The 21,469-nt window shown below is 42.7% G+C and overlaps 1 protein-coding gene across 1 annotated transcript in view; it reads left to right on the top strand.

Moving 5' to 3' along the window:
* Positions 1-345: 345 nt before the first annotated feature.
* Positions 346-21,469, top strand: part of osbpl3b (oxysterol binding protein-like 3b) — a 54,368-nt gene continuing 33,244 nt past the window's right edge. Inside the window, exons 1-19 of the mRNA XM_088998493.1 lie at positions 346-486; positions 862-915; positions 2,743-2,856; positions 3,025-3,189; positions 3,265-3,397; positions 3,630-3,733; positions 4,229-4,321; positions 4,394-4,550; positions 5,110-5,240; positions 12,219-12,305; positions 14,189-14,320; positions 14,849-14,942; positions 15,023-15,267; positions 16,948-17,085; positions 17,963-18,026; positions 18,120-18,198; positions 18,292-18,436; positions 20,020-20,161; positions 20,239-20,365. Of these exons, the coding sequence (XP_088854619.1) occupies positions 346-486; positions 862-915; positions 2,743-2,856; positions 3,025-3,189; positions 3,265-3,397; positions 3,630-3,733; positions 4,229-4,321; positions 4,394-4,550; positions 5,110-5,240; positions 12,219-12,305; positions 14,189-14,320; positions 14,849-14,942; positions 15,023-15,267; positions 16,948-17,085; positions 17,963-18,026; positions 18,120-18,198; positions 18,292-18,436; positions 20,020-20,161; positions 20,239-20,365 (2,345 nt within the window). The remainder of the gene's footprint in view (positions 487-861; positions 916-2,742; positions 2,857-3,024; positions 3,190-3,264; positions 3,398-3,629; positions 3,734-4,228; positions 4,322-4,393; positions 4,551-5,109; positions 5,241-12,218; positions 12,306-14,188; positions 14,321-14,848; positions 14,943-15,022; positions 15,268-16,947; positions 17,086-17,962; positions 18,027-18,119; positions 18,199-18,291; positions 18,437-20,019; positions 20,162-20,238; positions 20,366-21,469) is intronic.

Genomic DNA, 21,469 nt, shown 5'->3' with positions numbered 1-21,469 from the left:
CAGCATGCAAGGAATTTATAATGACTTTAACAAACATAATAAACACGAAAACGGCAATTTGCCGGGAGAGGGGAGCCGCTGCGTGTTCACGTGCCGCCATCTTGGGGAAAACAAAAAGAACAAATAATATGACAACACAAAGACACAGAGAGTCATTCATTCTTCAAGACTTGCTGTACCCACTTTGTGATGACATGAAGCAGTTCAGTTGTACCTTGTGCTTCTCTTTGGCCTGCAACTTGTCAATGTGATCCGAAAGGTCGGGCCGGTCCAAGTGGAGCTGGAATTTGTCCTTAAGCTTTGACAAGGACTTAATTTGACTTTAGGAGTTATGCATGTGTTAAAATGTCCCATTTATCGAACCTGCAGGACAGCTGGGAGATTGTGGAGGGTCTACGCGGAGGGTTCAGCAGCATCCTGGAGCCGCAGAAACAGGAAAGCTATATGCTTAAGAAGAGAAAATGGCCGCTAAAGGGATGGCATAAGGTATGTTGTTTCACATCTTAATACGTCTTCAGTTTGATTTTGCTTCTGTGTTGGTCAAGCTATATATTTTTTGCCATATCTGGTTGGATTTAGTCCCTTGTCGATAAAAATTGGGATTCATGTCGCTCCTCCACATGCAAGACTTCCTGTCCGATGTATTCGCTGATGGTCTGCTGGTTCGTCGGGCTTTATATGTTTAGTATTGATTTTTTGCTTTTGAGCTTTGAATAGTCACATGTGCTGGAAAGAATGAGCACTGGTCGCGTTTACAAAGAGAGTTCAATATCGCCTCATATGACAATAACAACTTGTGAAGCTGTAAAAATACTTCTGCAAATATGAATACTTGCCTAATGTATTTTTTTATCCCTTTAGAGATACTTTTCCTTGGACAAGGGCATCTTGAAGTATGGCAAGTGCAATGCTGATGTAAGTACCGACTGCTAATGTCCAAAGTCCGGTCCGGGGGCCAAATGCGGCCTGTGGTCAATTTTCTTCCGGCCTGCAGCCTCCGTTATGAAATTAATAACGTCTGTCGAATGAATATATTGGGCATTAACGCTGTTACCTGCGTCTGCTAAGTGCTGCCATCGAGAGGCTCTATTAGGAACAGCAAATTAGTATATGAGTCATTTGATTGAATGAACCCCCCAATTGTCAAAAATGCTGATTTTCTAAGTAAAAATAAAAACATTAAAATGGTGACAATCAACAACAGAACAATTACTTCTGTTCAACTGTTACAAAAAAAACGTTATTGAGTAAATAATGGAAGTTAACTCATTCAGTGCCATTCACAAATTTATTTGGGAATTGAAATAAAGTCTCGTTATATCGATATTCTCGGGAGTCAGAAAAAATGTCGATATAACCGTATTATCGATACATACATCCGTCCTGCGCCGAACTTCATTAAAAAAGGGGGGGGGGGGCAATACGTAAATGGGGGATCTTTGATATGGCATGTAATTTTATCATTGGGTTCATGGATTGAGTATCTAGCATGCTTTTTGTACAGTAGTGAAGTGAAAAATAAACTTATGCATAAAATAAAAACATCTTGACACTTTTTTAATGACTATTTCCTTTAAAAAATGCAACCAATGCAAAATCCTCACGTTGTTCTATACACACAAAACCACGAACGCCAGCATGTACAAACATATGAAAAACAGTGATTGTTGCAAGCGATAAAGATATCTGAATATAACACAATTAAATACATGTATGTAAAACGAAAACTGCAACGTTTACATTTCTTACGTTGATGAAGTATTCTGTGGCACGTCGAACGCTTTCGCGATGGAGGATTTGCTCCTTGTTGGATTCTCCTCGACAGCCACTATTGCCTTGTAATTCGTTCCGAGGTCACAATTCTTACGTTTCCCCATGGTTAAAATTGGTGTTGAACAACAGTACTGTATATAAGCTCTGCTACGCCTTTTTTATTGTGCTCGCGTATGACAGTTCAAAACACGGAAGCTGGTAGAAAATTGCGTCTGCTACACTGCGCAAGACACGGGAGCTGGTCACGTGACCCGCTCCCGTGCCTTGCGCAGTGTAGCAGACGCCATTTTCTACCACGTGGCCAGTGGTAGAAAATGGCCAAATGCTGACCCCACAAGGGGTCAGCATTTCCTTTTTCCATATTAGTGCTTTGTTACAGCTTCAGCTGTTGTTAAAGCGCGATATAAATCAATATGTATTGTATTGTATTGTATTGTATTGTATTGTATTGTATTTTGTACAGCTGCCCCCATTTCAAGGTCAGATAACTCTAGTCTAGACTCATATAACTTAAGAATTAACTATTTTTTATGATAAAAAGAGAGTAATCAATTTCTTACCTTGTATTGAATGTTTATGTCGTCGTAAAACTCAATATTCTGTGGGTTGGAGTGAAAATGACAAAAACCCAGGCACTGGCTGGAGTGGACGCATTTTTGCACATTGTCTGGCAGTGAATGAGTGAAGATATCTGAAATTAAAATAAAAACGCAAACGTGAAACACAGAATGGCTCGCTGAAATGTATTTAAATTAATTGCTCTTATATGGAAAGAACGTCCACCAAAGTTGCCCTTCCCCTAAATTTTTATCACACCAAATCTGGCTTTGCAAAGTGTTTGGCCTACTGGCTCCTTGCCTTTTGCAGCATGTGCTCATCCTATATTGTCCACTAGACCAGCAATGAATTTATTGTCGACATTGAAATTTATGATCCACCGCGTTCATAGCTTAATGTGTTGCCTTTCAGATTGAAAAGGGGAAGCTTCATGGCTGCATTGATGTGGGGCTCTCCGTGATGGCCATTAAGAAAAAAGCTAAATGCATCGATCTTGATGCAGAGGAGAACATCTATCACCTGAAGGTAAACCGCAAGGCTGGTCACCTGACCGATATATCAGAAATGAGGTCAAAACACGCAGCATTGCAATCATTTCCCTTCGCATCTTAACATGTCTTTTCTTCAATGCGTGTGAGGTGACCTTGTGTTGTGTTTGTGTGCCTTGTCCTTGCGTCTTATTGCACCATGCAGATCAAGTCACAGGAGCTGTTTGATGAATGGGTGTCCAAACTACGTCACCACCGCCTCTATCGGCAAAATGAGATTGCCACGTGTCCCAATGAGAAAGCCTTCCACTTCCCTCATTACCCCTCCCCCGCATCGCCAAGCTATGCTGATAGCAGCCCTCTTCGAGAGGTATAGCTCCTCAAATCAAATCTTATCCAACCTTATTTTTTCCAATGCTGAGGTTCAGCTCTAATATTTGCAAAGAGTTCAGAAATATTGTTGTTATTGTGGCAGTTCACAGTGCACTCAGTGGGGGCGTTCCCGTTCAGCTGCAATAGTCACGCCAAAGTAACAGCCTGGCTGCAGTCTTCTGATGACATGGACAAGTGCTCCAAAGGTTCAATAATTGAATTATAATATGAAACGACTATTATAAAGACAAAAATAAGAGATTTTTCTGCCATGAGGGTGGCTAACTGCAAACTACAGTTAAACATGCATTTTTTTCAACACGTCCATGAATATATACACACACTAAATAGCTTCAGTTTATGAAACAATGCCGTCTGTTTGTTGATGGTCTACTGCCCAAGTACAAAATCCTGTGTTTTATTATTTCTGTTTTTTAGACTTGTCAGTTTGTGAAGCGTACCTACTTGAGCTGAGCCACCTTCTTCAGAGCATGGAGGTTCTCCATCGCACTTATTCTGCACCTTCTATCCAAGCGCTTCAGGTGGTGGTGTGTTCCTCCTTCACTTTGGAAGCACCAGAAACACAAAATTCTGCAATTTTCTGCTATTTTTTGTCTCTGTGTTCGCTTTACTTTGCTGTTATAAATAGAACGTTTCAAATCTATTTTATTTCAATTGTCTACTCAACCTATGTCCAAGTCAAGGCCCGGGGGCCAAATCTGGCCCACCACATACTTGTATTCGGCCCACGAAAGCAAATCAAACTAGTGATGAAATTCTATGATGCTTGCTAAAGTCCAAACCAACATTTTAAATTAGCATGTAAAAACCACAATAACAGTCATTATTTTTGACTTCAAATTAAAAAGTCAAATCAAACATTCTAATGGTTTCCTCAAATTCATAACGGCCCCCGAAAGGAAACCGTAACTACAATGTGGTCCATGGCAAAAAAATGAGTTTGACACCCCTTGTCTATGCTGACAGCTCTTTTATTAAAAAAGGCTAATATCCATTCGTTGTGTGACGATCGCCAGACATCAACATTTGACAGCCCGAAGAAGGAAAAGAGGCTTCAAAGAAAATGGCGCACAAAGAACTACAACAAAGACATCAAAACAACTCTGCAGGTAGTTTGACAAAAAGCTCAATTATTGAATGCCTCTGCTGGATAAACCGCACTTTCTTTTGTTCCTCTGCAGGTTCCCAGTTGCATCGCCGGTTCTGTCCGCCTCCATTCCTCAAACCCCAACCTCTCCACTGCCGCTCTCGCCAATGACAAAGCCAACCCGGAGTCTCTGGATTCTCCTTTTGATGTAGCCAAGCTGCAGGTGGACTTTTGCCGTGTCGCCAGTAACCGTAAGTGAGACATCTGTAGGGGTTTATGGCAGCATGGATGGAAGCATGGATGGAAGCCTGGATGGAAGGGTTTGTGTTGATTGGATGGATGGATGGGTTGGGGTTGATTGGATAGATGGATGAGTTTGGATTGGGTGGATGGGTTTGAGTTGGATGGGTGAATGGATGGGTTTGGGTTGATTGGATGGATGGATGGGTTTGGGTTGATTGGGTGGATAGCTGGATGGATGGGTTTGGGTTGGATGGATGGATCTAGTTATAGGGTGCATGGTCTGATGTGACACTCTGAGAGGTCGCCCAAATCTAATAGATTTTGCACATTATTGCAACATAATGGTGCACAGTTTTCCTGCCTGTCAAATCAATCCTCACATGTTTTCCCAAGCCGCTGCTAAGTGAAAAGTTTCAGTTGGCCCTTGCCTGGAAATATGTTAGTAATTACAAAAGTGCCCCCATTGGGTCCTATCATCCAACTGCCAGACTAGCACTCATGCTAAGTCTTTGCTGTTGTGAAAATCCCTCTGAATTGCAATTGCAGCTTGTTTTCTCCTCTCTTCAGTGCACACCACCATGAAGTCTGCCTTGAGTTCCCTCACGTCAGAGAGGGGGCGATTAAAACAATGCGTGGATCAAGACGACTGTCCTCCAACCTCCCCGCAAGTGGTCGGTTTGAAGAACGCACTGACGACGGTATGAGGGCTCTGGCCACACACTCACAGATACTCCACTTGAGTCTCCTTGGGGTGCTTGCCAACGGAAAGCCACTCACCAACCAGTCACCAGTGATTCCCACTCAGGCTTTTTTCTCCCCTCTCTTTCTAAAGATAACGTTGATCGTCATCGAGTGGAACCTCTGAGCTTTTGACGGCAGCACATTACAATAATAGCCTCCTCTCTGTTAGCTCCTAATGACTCAGTCTAACTGCGTGACCACACAGCGCGGCAATAATGGACCACTCATATCGTCCATTCTACATTGTAGACTTCCTTCGATTCTCCAATGATAACATTTAGCACGTTCCGAATGATGTGAACGCTGCCTGCGACGTCAAATTTCCCCATTGTGGGACGCATAAAGGTTTTCTGATTCTGATGAATTTAACTCGAATGGCGCTCTGTAGAACACTTGGTGGATTATGCCCTTCTTCTTATGCTTCAATTTTGTCATCAACAATCATTTATTATTCACTGCAGAATAAATGGAAATATTACGACCGTCATTAGGAGATTATAAATGACAGACCGCCTTGTGTTTGTTCATCTGTTTGCTAGTTGCTACATCCTCCCTCATAGAGGGGGATGGGACAATTAATTCATTTAAAGGGCAACCGACGTCACTTTTTTGTTTTTTAACATTTTATATCATCTAAAATACCCAAAACACGCAGTATGATATTTTTATTCAAATGCAAAACACCAATAAAAATGACTTAAAGTGTCCAAAATCTGCAAAAAATTGAGGTGCGAATTGTGCATTTTCAGAAAGTCCCGCCCCCAGTTCGTGACATCACGCCAAGACGTCTTGCATTGCTGGAGAATAAAAACAATGGCTTCAGATTCGGATAATATGCTTTCTTGTTACACATCCAGTTATGAATATGATTCAAATAGTTCTGAAGAGGAAAGCATACATCTTTGCAATCAATTAAATAATTTATTCCGTGTCATTTTGAGTCAAACGGGTGGGGGAGAATGTCTCACCCAAAAAGAGGCAAAAAATGGCCACCGAGCTGTGAGGAATGAATCAGCCCATTTCCACAGGCTGATAGATTCGTTCCATTGAGCTTGGACTCCCTCGGCTGGCGGCTTTTGGATGTAACACACGGTTTAAAAAAAACAGTACAGCAAAAATACATTGACGTGATGGAAAGACGCTACAATGCGTCTTTTTTACGTCAGGAGGCGGTCCTTTTCTGACGTCATGTGAGGACTCGTCACCAACTCAAAAACAAGACTTCCTGAATGTTCAGCGCGAGTCTTAAAACATAAAATATAGCTATATGCGGTGGAATCTTATTAAAATACGCCCAGTAGAAGTCATTTGAAGCCATTTTACAAATTATTGACACAACTTGTCCGGAGACGTCGGTTGTCCTTTAATGAATGGCAATGTGACTCAAACTGTGACCATCAAAGTCACTGTTTGTTTTCATAAAATAAAAAGATAGATGGGTAGGTACAGTAAGGAACTATCTAGGTAAGTAGGTAGCTAGCTAGGTAGGTATCTAGCTAGCTAGGTAGCTAGCTAGGTGGGTAGGTAGCTAGCTAGGTAGGTAGGTAGGTTGGCAGCTACCTAACTAGGTAGGTAGCAGTGACGTGTGGTGAGGTTCATGGCTGGTGAGGCACTGACGTCATCACAGTCTGATTTACAAACAAATGAACTCTACAGAGTAGCTTATTCACCATTTGATTGGCAACAGTTAACGTGTTTTGGTTAAAATGTCTTGTCAGCATTCTTTATATAAAGTGTAGCATAGAAAAAATAACTTAAAAAAAGGTGATTATCGTGTTACCTTTACTTATAAATGAAGTCCATGCGCCACTCTTTCTGAAAAAAGGCATCAATAACTTCTTTGTAGAAGCCCTCCTTATCTTTCTTCAGTTATATAAGTCTCTATTTCTTTCAATTTAGATATGTAATCCTCCATTCTGAAAATAAGGCCAAGCAACACGAAAAAATGACTGGATGGTTGCACTTAACTTGCTAACTGTTTACTGTAGCTTGCTATCACTAATTCTATTATTCTGCAGCCAAGGAGGCGCAAGAAGAATCTGTAATCACCAGCGCCCCCTGTCATGAGGCAGGAGAACTGTGTGCCTCACCGATGCACACAGTTTTGATCAAAATAAAATAAACACTGTATTCCAGTGTTTATAATGTAAAGTGACTCTACATTATATACACCAGCTAAACTGTAGACATTTAGTTCATATACTAAAAATGTTAGAACACTTTAGTCGCGATATGCAGAGGGCGAACAATGCGGTCTCACTGCAGAGCAAGCCAGCACAGTTAGCATAGTCATTGCGCAATACATGGTGAGGCTCAGCCGGCTGCTGCCTCACCGCTCATCTCTACTTTGTATTTGAACGGTAAATGTGAAAATTCAGCGATTTTGAAAAAAATATCAAAAAACGGTGAAGTTACATGGAAAAGAACTTTAAAGTACAAATCACTAAATAAATATAATTGTTTAATTTATTTTTTCTTTTGATATTTCCATGATGACAGGTGAGGCACGGCATCACCTGCCTCCCCTGACTGCACGCCACTGGCTAGCTAGGTTGGTAGCTAGCTAGGTAGGTATGTAGTCAAAGTCAAAGTCAGCTTTATTGTCAAATATGCTAATATGCATGACATACAGCACATATGAAATTAATGTCCTCTCGGACCCAGCGTGCAAGACATGCAAGGCACTTATAACGTGGCTAAAAAAGACATACAATTGACAACAGACAATACATGTAATTTCTGTATGTAAAGTGAGGTAGTGTCGTATGGAAAGTGAGGCAGTGACGTATGTAAAGTGAGGAAGTGACGTATATAAAGTGACGTAATGTAGTAATGCAAAAACGAACAACAAGAAAGGGTTGAAGTGAGGTCTTGCAGAAAAAAATGAGAAAGAAGAAAAAAATAGAGTTCAGGGTGATCGTACAGCATGTAGCGTGTACTCAGAGTTCGGTGAGTGTGGCAGTGGGAAGGGGCAGGCTGGGCAGGGCTGGGAGGGAGTTGAGTCTCCGGACTGCCTGGTGGCAGAAACTGTCCTTGAGCCTGCTGGTCTTGGCTCGGAGACTCCGCAGTCTCCGACCCGATGGCAGAAGGCTGAAGAGGCTGTGGGAGGGGTGGGTGGGATCGCCAGCGATCCGGATGGCTCTGCGGGTGAGGCGGGTGTTGTAGATTTCTTGAAGTGGGGGGGAGAGAGACACCGATGATCTTCTCAGCTGTCCTCACGATGCGCTGCAGAGTCTTACGGCAGGACACGGTGCAGGCGCCGTACCACACGGTGATACAGCTGGTCAGGATGCTCTCTATGGTACCGTGGTAGAAGGAGGTCGGGGCTCCAACTCTTTTGAGCTTGCGGAGGAAGTACAGGCGCTGGTGGGATCTCTTGGCCATTGATGCCGTGTTGTGGCTCCAGGACAGGTCTTCGGATATGTGCACTCCCAGGAACTTGGTGCTGCTCACTCTCTCCACTGCAGCACCGTCGATGGTTAGTGGAGCATGCTGGGGGCGCACTCTCCTGAAGTCCACAACAATCTCCTTCGTCTTCTCCACATTCAGATGAAGATTGTTGTCCTTGCACCACGTGGCCAGGCGGCTGACCTCGTCCCTGTAGGCTGTCTCCTCGTCGTTGTTGATGAGGCCCACCACAGTTGTGTCATCCGCAAACTTTATGAAGAGGTTGGAGCTGGGTGATGATGGTGAGCAGTCGTGCGTGAGCAGAGTGAAGAGGAGGGGGCTCAGCACACACCCCTGGGGGGCCCCTGTGTTCAGCGTGATGGTGCTGGAAGTGTTGTCGCCAACTCTGACTGCCTGTGGTCTCCCCGTCAGGAAGTCCAGCAGCCAGTTGCACAGGGAGGTGCTGATCCCCAGTTTGCTCAGTTTATCGGTGAGTTGTTGGGGGATGATTGTGTTGAATGCTGAGCTGAAGTCAATGAACACCATTCTGACGTAGGAGTCTCTGGTCTCCAGGTGGGTGAGCGCTGTGTGGAGAGCAGTGGAGATTGCATCATCGGTCGAGCGGTTGGGCCGATATGCAAATTGGAAGGGGTCATGGTTGGGGGGGAGGGCAGCCTTGATGTGGTTCATAACTAGCCGCTCGAAGCACTTCATGAGGATGGGAGTGAGTGCGACCGGGCGGTAGTCATTGTGGCAGGTGGGGGACGACCTTTTCGGGACCGGGATAATGGTGGTGGCTTTGAGGCACGTGGGCACAACAGCCTGGCTCAGAGAGGTGTTGAAGATGTCCGTGAAGACATCTGTGAGCTCCACAGCGCAGTCTCTCAGAACACGGCCAGGAATGCCGTCGGGACCCGGGGCTTTTCGTGCGTTGGTCCCCACCTGTTCACCGGGAGGTGGTGGGGTCTTCTGTGCTGGAGTGCTGTTGTCTGCCTCGAAGCGGGCGAAGAAGTCGTTCAGCTGGTTCAGCAGAGTGGTGGAGTTCTCGCAGGTCTGTGGAGTGGGCTTGTAGTCTGTGATGGTCTGTATCCCACGCCACAGGTTCCTGGTGTCTCTGCTGTCTTTGAAGTGGTTGGCGATCCTCCTGGAGTGCTGTCTCTTGGCCATCCTGATGCCACGTGACAGGTTGGCCCTGGCTGTCCTCAGGCCCAGCTCATCGCCAGCCTTGTAGGCAGCGTTCCGAGCCCTGAGGAGCCTGTGGACTTCTGTGGCTTCTGGTTGGCCAGGATGGTGACAGATCTGGTGACAGTCACGTCATCCATGCACTTCCTCATGTAGGAGGTAACAGAGTCTGTGTACTCTTGGAGGTCGGTGTTGTTGTTGTAGGTGGCCGCTTGTCTGAACATGTTCCAGTCAGTGTTGGAGAAGCAGTCTTTGAGTGCCTCTGACGACCCATCAGGCCACCTACAGTGGCCTGTACGAGGACATTAACATGATAGTGGAGTGGTCCGAAGCTCCTAGGTGGGGGAGGGGGTAGGCTTTGTAGGCTCCTTTGTGTGTGGTGAAAACATTGTCCAGAATGTTGTTACCTCTCGTCGGAAAGTTAATGTGTCCATGGAGATGTGGAAAAACACTTTTCGGGTTGGCATGGTTGAAATCGCCAGCCAGGATAAGGAAAGCATCTGGGTGGGCTGTCTGTTGCTCGCTGATGTGCTGGTAGAGTTCATTCAATGCCGCGCTCCTGTTGTTAATTGAGCTCGGGGGGATGTAAACTGCTACCAGCAGTATGGCACTAAATTCCCTCGGCAGGTAGAATGGCCGACATTTTATGACCATAAGTTCCATCAGTGGCGAACAGTGTTTGCATACCACAACAGCGTTGCGGCACCAGGCATCACTGATGTAAACACAGAGTCCCCCGCCGCGAGTCTTCCCCCCCTCGACGAGCGCTCTGTCTGCCCGGAAGCTAGTTAGCTGGGCTAGCTGGATGGCACTGTCCGGTATGCTGTCGGTCAGCCATGTTTCCACAAACACAAAGGCACAACACTCACCCACGGTCTTGGAAGTTGAGCGGAGAAGTCTGATGTAGTCCATTTTATTGTCCAGCGAGCGCACGTTAGCCAGCGTGATGGTAGGAATGCAAGGCCGGTGGCGGCTAGCCGCGAGCCTAATGCGAATACCTCCACGCTTTCCCCTCTTTTGTTTCCTCATACAGCGCTTGTGGCGCCTCCACTCTGGGTTGGGTGCAGGAGTGGGGGTCGGTGGAAGAGTCGGGCTCAATGGACGAGCCGACTCCCTGAGCAATCCATGCTTGCGTAGCACTTCTGCTTCAGCTGGTTTAGGTTTTAAAAATGAACTGCCGATGTCGAGCAGAACCTCACGGGAGTAGGTACGCCTCGGGTGTAGCGAGGCCAACGGAGACGGACATTTGCACGAGTAAGACAAACACAATAAACACGAAAAAACCAATTTGCCGGGAGAGAGAGGAGCCGCTGCGTGTGCACGCGCCGCCATCTTGGGAAAAAAAAAGTAGGTTGGTTGATAGATAGGTAGGTATGTAGGTAGGTTAGTTGATAAGTAGGTAGCTAGCTAACTAGGTAAGCTAGGTAGGTAGGTATGTAGGTAGGTCGGTAGCTAGCTAGCTAACTAGGTAGGTGTTTACACAGGCCAATTGCCATATTTTCCTGTTGCTACACGTCGCAGGCCTTGACAGAGGAATAACGATACGTTACATGTCTTAATTGAATCACTTTTGGACCACTTAGATAAAGATTCCTGTGGCACACCAGATGATCATCATGGGTTTATTACCCCAACAGATCACTTGGAGCAGAATAGTTGTCCCCAACACACGGTTTGAAATTAGCAGATGACCTGTCTGTGTTTCAACTCGATGAACATTTAATTCCTCCAATCTGTGTTCAATCTAAGTGCTTTTCCTGACGTAGATATACTACAGTAAAGTCTCGTTATATCGATATTCAAGGGAGTCCGAAAAAATATCGATATAACCGGGACTATCGATATATCCGACCCTGTTTGCATATAATTTTCTCCGTGCGTGCATAGAAATAGTATCAATATAACAGGGACTATCGATATATCCGATATCGATATAACGAGACTTTACTGTACTTTAAAAATGAAATCGATTAAATTCCAGTCTCAACGACAACCGTGACATTTCTGGGTCGTGTTGACCTCTCATGACTTGACCGTTGTACAGGAGTTTTAAATTGAATTGGCGCAGTGCTGGACTGTTTTTTTCAGTTTGACCTCATATGTGTTTTCAATCTCTTTTTTTTTAATGATATTATTGACTGCGGGTAGTGAAATCGCAAAAGGCCATGCACTTAAGCACTTTTACACTTTTTTTACATATAACCCTAATTTTTGTCTAACTTTTGTTGTTCAGTTTGCGACAACCTGAAGGATAATGCTTCTGGGAAGAATATTTGGCAACTACCCCTAATTAAAAATCCAATACGAGGACGCGATTTGTGGGCGGTTGTGTTTAAATTACGTTTACACTGGTTATTATTTTTCAGGCTTTAACCCAGAACCCAGAACTGCGAGAGCGCCTCTGCAAGATTCATGCGGAATCTTACATCATAGACAATCTCGCTGCCTCCGTCGTGCAGGTGGGTGTGTGATAATGCTGTGACCCATCACCCCCTTCCTCCCTGTGCCACCAGCATGATGATTATTCAGATGATTACTTCCTTCCTTATTTGCCTCCCACATCATCAACAAGCTGCCATTTCTTTCATTCTCATCTGCATGCTAACATCATGTTGCTCTCCCTCTCGCCCCCTCACTAAAGACGACTTGACGTCATTAAATAAATAAATAGTAATAATAATAAATACAGAAATAAATAGATGGATGAATAAATACACAGAGATATGAATAAATAAATATGTGAATAAATTATAATAATAATAAGAGCAGAGGTCTTCGAAAAATTGCCCAAAATTTGGTGTGCCAAACTTGTAGCAACTTAATCAAAAAGACTTAATATCTGCCAAAGGTGTTCAGGTGATTTTTTTTCTTTTTAATTTACAAAAAAAATTACCAAAACGTCTTTCATGTTGTCATCGTGTTTGGGGGGAAATGAATTTATTCCTTTTTTCAATAGGGCTGTCACATAAGAAAATGCGGGAACAATGAAGTGTTCGGAATACTTTCCGAACTGACAATATAGGGCCAGAGTTACCTGCAAAACTTTACGTCTGTGTAAGCTCTCAGTCGTACAGGAGTGGTCCATCGATGAGAAGGTTTCTTCAGCCGTCATCTGTACAAATTTGAAAGTTTTGGACGTTTCACCTCCTATCCAAGAGGCTTCGTCAGCGAACTGAAGCCTCATGATGAGAAGGTTTCTTCAGCCGTCATCTGTACAAATTTGAAGGTTTTGGACGTTTCGCCTCCTATCCAAGAGGCTTCGTCAGCGAACTGAAGCCTCTTGGATAGGAGAAACCTTCTCATCGCTGCAAAACTTTAGTGCGCTGACGAAGCTCTTCGGATGACGAGCGAAACGTCCGACACCTTCAAAGAAATACAGATGACGGCTGAAGAAACCTTTTCATCGATACTGTCCATAAAGTGTTTTGGCTGATTTGAGTTGATGATGAGTCCTCACGTCACGTCACTGAAGGAACGCCCATGACTGAGAAAGGACACATTGTAGTAGTCCTTTCATTCACGTCAATGCATTTTGCGGTACTTTGTTTGGTCTGAAAACTTCTTGTTGATCTTAGTTGATGGCAAAATTAGGAGGAAAACACATAAATAATGCGATGGTGAATCCTTGTGTGTTGCACCGTGCATCGATTTGATATTCGCTGACAAAAATCCCCAGGAGACAAATAAGCCCGTTTCCACGGAATTTGTCGCCATCTCCTGCCTCCTTTGGGTGCTACATTTCCCCTCCCAGATACCTCAAAATGACGGGGAATAAATTATTTAATCGATTGCAAACATGTATGCTTTCCTCTTCAGAACTATCTGAATCATATTCATAACTGGATGAGTAACAAGAAAGTATATTATTCGAATCTGAAGCCATTGTTTTGATTCTCGAGCAAGGCAAGACGTCTTGGCGTGACATCACGAACTGGGGGCGGGACTTTCTGAAAATGCACAATTCGCAGCTCAATTTTTTTTTTTGCAGATTTTGGACACTTTAAGTCATTTTTATTGGTGTTTTGCATTTTGGGTATTTTAGATGCTATAAAACGTTTTTCTGATGTCAGTTAGGAAACAAAGAAGTGGTGTCTGTTGTCCTTTATGACATATGGGGGGGCGAGTGCGTCCTATGAAAGACTTATCAAATCATCATCTCAGCGGCGGTTCATTAGTGTCATCAAGCTTCTAATAGTCATGTGCACTCACCATCGGGCCAACAAAATGTGATGATACCGTGTTGTGACAAAAAACTGCGCCCCCGCTTCACCGAGCCGCTCCTGAGACCTGACGGTGCAAAGTTTGTATTTATCCGTCTCCATCTTGTGTCTCCCAGAAACAGGAAGAATCTGCACCTGAATCCCGTTCTTTGGTGCATCAAGAGTCGAATGAAAGCAGAGCAGAATCACTGTCTGAGTTCTTTGATGCACAGGAGGTTCTGTTGTCTAATAGTTCCTCTGAAAATGAGGTAAATGCACAATCATAACATTTAAATGTCTGTATATAACAGGGGTGTCCAAAGTCGGTCCTCGAGGGCCGCTGTCCTGCCTGTTTTCCAGCTCTCCTAGGTGCAATGCACCTGATTCAAATCATCAGGACCATTTTGATGCTGCTTTACAGCTGGCTGATGAGCTGTCATGGATTTGAAATTCAACTCTGGCGTCTCGTTTCATGCTGGAGATTTCTTGAAGCCTTTTTTTTCACTGACATGAAATAAGGGTGCGCTCTGACTGAACTCTACATCAGCCCCCCCCCCCCCCCGCTTTCCTTTATTGTCAAGCAGATGTTCGGATAGCAGCGACAGCGGAGGTGGTCTAAAAATGGAAGTTAATTACTTTTATCTAAAAATACTGCAATATTGTTCCTCCTATGGGAGAGCCTCTTCAAATAATATGACAGCAATTTGGAAAAAAACAATACCTGTCTTACTCTTCGGATGCTTTTCAAATGCCTCTCATCACAGCTGCTAAAAATTGAATTTTTTGTTCTTTTTTAGGTATCCGAAGATGACTCGTACATCAGTGACATTAGTGACAACAATTCCATGGACAACTTTAACAATGAGGGAGAAAAGAGCAGTCAAGATTCAGGTAACATATTGCGACAACATTCTTGAACACAACTCTCTTGCTGTCAAAAAAACAACAACAATAAATATGGGTTTTGTCAGGTTCTATAGAGAACAGCATCGTCCTCTGCCGGCGTAGATCGCGTCTATCTTCACCCAGCCCCAACAGCAGCACTGTCAGCCTGTGGAACATCCTGAGGAACAACATTGGCAAAGATCTGTCCAAAGTCACCATGCCTGTGCATCTCAACGAACCGCTCAACACCCTCCAGAGGCTGTGCGAGGAGCTGGAGTACAGCGAGCTGCTCGATCAGGCCGCCAGCACGCAAGATCCATTTGAACGTATGGTGAGAGGAGAGATTTGATGACTCGGCTATTTTAAGTGGACCCGAGATTGGATTGGATTAGTCTCACAGTGGAGAAAGGTACATTTTACAGCAGCAAAGTGAGGAAAGGAAAGGAAGAAGTAGAAAAACAAAATACAGGAGCTGCTGTTAATGCAGCCACTCTCGTGCCGCCATTTTAAAGTCAAAACAAAAACAAAAAACTGACTGACATAATGTGACACAACACAGACAGTCATTCAATCTTAAGCACTTTCTGCACCTTCTTTGTGGTATGAAGCAGTTGTAGATGAAAGAGTAGAGGATCAAAGCGTCCTTTTCACCAGTAAATCAGGGACGTCATGATGAAAAGTGCATGCCTGCCACAAGCTAAATGTTGAAAGCAAACACAAAGCTGTAGCATCCATTAACGAAATGTCTCATACATCCTGTCCCACTTAAATTTCCACATACGCATTTGCGCAGTCCGCTCTGTTCAGACAGTTGTTTATTTAGATTAAACTATAAAGTCAAACTTTGTTTTTCGAACGTCTCTGTTCTCGCCCAACGCGATTTTTGGCCAAAAATGTCAGGTTTTTTTTATGCCTTGGTTTGCTTTATATTTTTATATAAAGCATAATATTTTATATTTATTTTATATATTTTGCTTCATCTGAATCATCGATGAGAAGGTTTCTTCAGCCGTCATCTGTACTTTTTGAAGGTGTCGGACGTTTCGCCTCCTATCCAAGAGGCTTCGTCAGCGAAACGTCCGACAACTTAAAAAAGTACAGATGATGGCTGAAGAAACCTTCTCATCGATGGACCACTCCTGTATGACTGAGAGTTTACACAGACGTATTTATCTGAATCAGAAAACCTTTATTCGTCCCACAATGGTGAAATTTGCGACAACAAAAAAAACAAAAACATCATTCATTCGGGGTGCACCTGATACTCCGGTGCGCCTTATACACCGGAAAATACGCTACATTAATTATAAGGGGAAATGTTTCGGGTTTTGGACAAATCAGTTTTCGAACAAGTTTCTGGAAAGGATTATGGTCAAAAACCGAGGTTCGGCTGTAAAAATTTGAAAATACACCATTCATTGGGGGTGCGCCTTATACACCGGAAAATACAGTAATGGGAAATGTTTCCGTTTTTTTAGCAAATGGCTTTTCTAACCAGTTTCTGGAACATATTATGGTCCAAAACTGGGGTCTGACTTTATTTAAATTTAAATAATCATTTATTTATTCATTCATTATTCATTCATTTATTTTTATTAAACATTTTCAAAATGTAATTTTTGTCATATTTTTATTTAAAAAATACACAATTGAAATAATTTAGGAATGAATACAGATGCTAGCGAAGGAAAAATAATCTGAGCAGGTTTGTTGATTTATATTGCTGGGCATGCTGCATTTGTTATTGGATTTTGTCTTTAGGGAGATGGATTGGAATTGAAAATTGACAAAAAAAATACAATCATGATTTTTAGCGTATGCCACAGCGGCTTCTAAGGTAATAACAATTCATGACTGTGAGAAATAAAAAGATTGAATTGTTTCTCAGTTCTTTCTACCTTGTAGGATTTACACCAAAATTGAAGCCACTTTTCACGCAGATCATCCCACAAAATGAAGTCGGTATAAAATCACTCGTGACTTTTTTCGTAAATGTCTTTTGTGCGTTTAGGTCTTCATCGCTACCTTTGTGGTGTCAGGTTATGCATCCAGCTACTACAGAACTGGCGGGAAGCCTTTCAATCCTGTCCTGGGAGAAACTTATGAATGTGATCGGCCCGATAAAGGCTTCCAGTTCATGGCAGAGCAGGTATGGTTACCCATCCAACCATCCATCCATCTGTTTTCCATCCTCACTGAGGTCGTGGGGGTGCCAATGAAGCGCTTGTCAGATCTATGGCATTGTTTTTCCCATCCATGAGGGGGGAGCATTTAACTTTTGTCCATGTTAGCGCTTTGTTGCAGCTTCAACTATTGTTAAAGCGCTATATAGATCAATATGTATGTATTGCATTGTATTTTGTACAGCTGCCCCCATTTTAAGATCAGATAACTCCAGACCCATATAACTTAGGAATTCACTCCTTTTTTCATATGGAAGAAGAAAGTCTGTTTGTGTTGTTTATGTAGTCTTAAAACTCTATATTAGAAAAACTCCTGTGACTGTAAAGTGACCTTGAGAGTTTTGAAAGGCGCTTATAAATGAAATGTATTATTATTATTATTATTATTCTGTGAGTCCTGCAATTTGAGTGAAAATGACAAAAACCCTGGAACTGGAGTGGACACATTTTTTGCTAATCGTCTGACAGTGAATGAGTTAATCGCCTCAACGTGCTTCATTATGAGCGCACAACAAATTAATGAAAAAGTACTGTACTTATCAAATTTGAAGTTAAAAATAATGACTTGTTGTGGTTTTCATACAATAATTTAAAATTTGGGTTCGGACTTTAGCAAGCATCGTCACATTTCACAAATTTGATTTGCTCTCGCGGGCCGAATAAAATGACGTCTCTGGCCAGATTTGGCCCCCGAACCTTCACTTTGACACCTGTGCACTACACGATCAACGACTATAGGAACATATTAATTGAGAACAACCCTGTTTTTTAATGTGCTTGAGCAATGTATTAACTTTGGATTTGAATCTTTTTTTTTGATCAACCTGTTCACTTCATCAACAGGTCAGCCATCATCCACCAATCTCGGCTTGCCATGCAGAGTCCAAAAATTTTATCTTCTGGCAAGGTGTGTTTAGTAGCATACTTTTTGTTTTTCATTTTAATTTTTTTATTTGAGCTCCACACCAGAACATTTCATTGTAAAATCTTCACTTTGCAGATGTAAGGTGTAAAAACAAGTTTTGGGGGAAGTCAATGGAGATTATTCCTGTAGGCAGCACACATTTAACTCTGCCTGGGTGAGCTCGACGCACCAAAAAACAAAAAAGAAACCTACGTGTCACATTGCAAATATGTATTTCTTTTTTTATCATTTCGTCTCATTGTCGCAGTTTTGGAGACCACTATGAGTGGAACAAGGTGACGTCCTGCATTCACAACATCCTGAGTGGATTGCGCTGGATTGAACACTACGGCGAGATCTCCATCAGAAATTCCAACAGTGACACCTGCCACTGCAAGATTACTTTTGTTAAAGTGAGCCGTAAACGTCTTGCACGTGTCGTCAGTCACATTTTTTGTAATCCTGCTGTGTCATTTGTTAGCTTGACAACAAATATGGCTTTAAAAACTTCCATAGCTGACTATGCGGTACATCTAGTAAATATCAGGCATGTAAAAACAAAGATGATTAAAATGATAACTTAATGTCAGTGAGAAGATAGACTTGATTTTGAGGTCAATTTAGGTGGGGGTGCGTTTCAAGCTTCGGTCAGACCTCTGGCAGTTGTTTTCCCTCCCACGAGGGGGCAGGCAGCATTGGCCCTTTTTCCATGTTATTGATTAATCAGTTCAGCTTTGTTAAAGCGCTATATAGATCCATGTTTTGTATTGTATTTTGTACAGCCACCCCCATTTCAAGCTCAGATAACTTCAGACCCATATAACTTCTGATGAAAGAAGAGAGTCTCAGGTTTCTTACGCTACATTAAATTTTTATGTAGTCCCAACACTCAATATTCTGTAGGTGCTGCAATTGGAGTGACAATGACAAAAACCTTGGCACTGAAGAGGACACATTTTTGCACATCATCTGGCAGTGAATAAGTTAAAAAAATCACTTTTAACTCATTCACTGCTATTCCCAAATTTGTTCCGGTTTTGGATTTTCTTGCGGGGGTGCAGATAAAGCGCTGGCCAGACCTCTGACAATGTTTTTTTTTCCCCTTCCATGAGGGGGCAGTTAAGTACAAAACTCTTCATTTTTTTTTCACGAGGAGACAGACTGCATACTTGTACCGAATATACATAACATAAAAACGTGTTTTTGTCGACATTCATGCAATGTTATTGTTGGGACATTTCCAAACATTTCCAAATCTAGATGGCTCAAACCTAAACCACCTTTCATGTACCGGTAAATTAAAATAACTCCGTTCTAACGAAGCGCTTTAATTACTCATTGACCTTTTGGGCGCAATTGATGCTTCCTCACCGGGATGCCATTCGGATGCCCATGTGGTGTTTTTGAAGTTTGATTTTTTTGGAGCTTCCACTGAGATGATAAGATTAACTCATTCACTGTCAGACATGCACAAAAAAATGTGTCCACTCCAGAGCCAGGGTTTTTGTCATTGTCACTTGAATTCCAGGACCCACAGAATATTGAGTTTTAGGATTACATAAACACTCAATGCAGCATTAGAAACTTTATACTTTTGTTTCATCAGAAAAAAAGTTAATTCCTATATTATATGGGTCTGGCCAGAGGCAATGGCCAGCGCTTTATCGGCACCCAAACAAAAAACAAAATCCGAACAAATTCCGGTTCTACGTCATATTTTCAATTTGCGAATAAATTCGTGAATGGCAGCGAATGAGTTGATAATGGTTAATCAGATTTAATTTAATCTAAGATGAATCGTTGTCATTTCAAAGGTCCCCGTTGAGGTAGGTGATTCAAAGAACAAAAGGGAGAATTATTCTTCCTCAACGTCCATTTAATACTCCAGACAGGCAGGAAGAGTGCTGGTAAAGACCAAAAGAAGACATTATCATGAGGTCCTGGGTGATAGAGTGTGATCACCCGTTTCCAAATTATGGCCTTCACTTTGTTACAGGCAAGATGGAACTCAAGTGTGAACGAGGTGGAAGGAACCATCACGGATCAGAAGGGGCATGCGGTCCATCGGCTTTTTGGAAAGTGGCACGAAGCCGTTTACAGCGGGCCTCCCCCAACGCCCAAATGTATCTGGAGACCAAGTATGACTGTTTCTTTTCATGTCAAAGCACGATTTGTGAAAATGAACCAACATGTAATATTCATACTATATATGCAGATCCTATGCCTCTAGACCACGAGCAGTACTACGGTTTCACCAAATTTGCCATTGAGCTGAATGAACTGGACGCCTCCCTAAAACCGCTCTTGCCACCCACTGACACCAGACTCCGTGTGGACCAAAGGTGAGAGCTTTATTTTAAGTTATATTGGTCTGGAGCTATCCGAGCTTGAAATCGGGGCAGTTGTACAAAATACAAGACAATACATACATATTGATTTATATAGCAGTGATGGGAATTCCGGCTCCTTTAAGAGAGCCGGTTCTTTTGGCTTGGCTCACTAAAAAGATCCGGCTCCTTTGGCTCCCAAATCGCTCCTCAGTTTTTTTGTTGTTTTTTTTTTTTGCTTAAATTAATTAACTACCAAAATCATGTAAAATTATGTGAAAAATGAATTACTCATGCAAAAAAAATACACAATATCAAATATTTTTATTTATATGGCTTTATTTTTATGTGCAAAGAGAGCATTCACTAAATTTCACTTTCCCTGCAGTTACTCTCATCTGATGAGCAGCTGTCACTAATTTGCTTTTCATATTAATAATGCTTTGAATCTAACCACCCTCTACAACACAAACTAGGAGTTATCAGTTATTAGGCGTAGGGCTAAACTAATACCTACAAGTGTCAAAGGTAGACAAAAGGAGTCAAAACATGTCAGGAGAGCACTCACTGACTGTGGTTACCCTTGGTGGTCTTTTAACAAATGTCAAAAGAAAAGAATAGGGTAGGAAACCAAAAATTCTGAAGATACTAAAAGTAGGGGACAACTGTCGCCGAGAAAGCACGCCAACTCCACTCGGATATTGTCAAGAGGCAACCTGGAAGTTCGTCATCCATTGATGATTTCAAGGCCAGCCACAGATGGTTCGAGAACTTTAAGCGTCGTACAGGGATTCATAGTGTCATTCCTCATGGTGAGGCAGCCTGTTCTGGCGATAAAGCTGCCAAAGTTTACAAGGAATCATTCCTCAAGAAGATGATGGAAGAAGGCTACGTTCCTCATCAAATGTTTAATGCTAATGAAACAGGCTTTCATTGCACAGGAAGAGAAGTCCGTCCCTGGGCATAAGCCTATGAAAGACCTCCTCCCATTCCATTCCATCAATTCTCTCCTCTTTCATCTAGAACTGCTCATGTCACAAAGAGGGTACAGAAAGTGCTTAAGAATGAATGACTCTCTGTTGTCATATTATTTGTTGTTCTTTTGACTTAAAGACGGCG

The sequence above is a fragment of the Hippocampus bargibanti genome, linkage group LG06, assembly GCF_051943395.1.
Source record: "Hippocampus bargibanti isolate YZ-2025 linkage group LG06, ASM5194339v1, whole genome shotgun sequence".
Taxonomy (NCBI): domain Eukaryota; kingdom Metazoa; phylum Chordata; class Actinopteri; order Syngnathiformes; family Syngnathidae; genus Hippocampus; species Hippocampus bargibanti.
The sequence above is the reverse complement of the archived record's forward strand: the minus strand, read 5'-3'. Positions and strand labels throughout refer to the sequence as shown.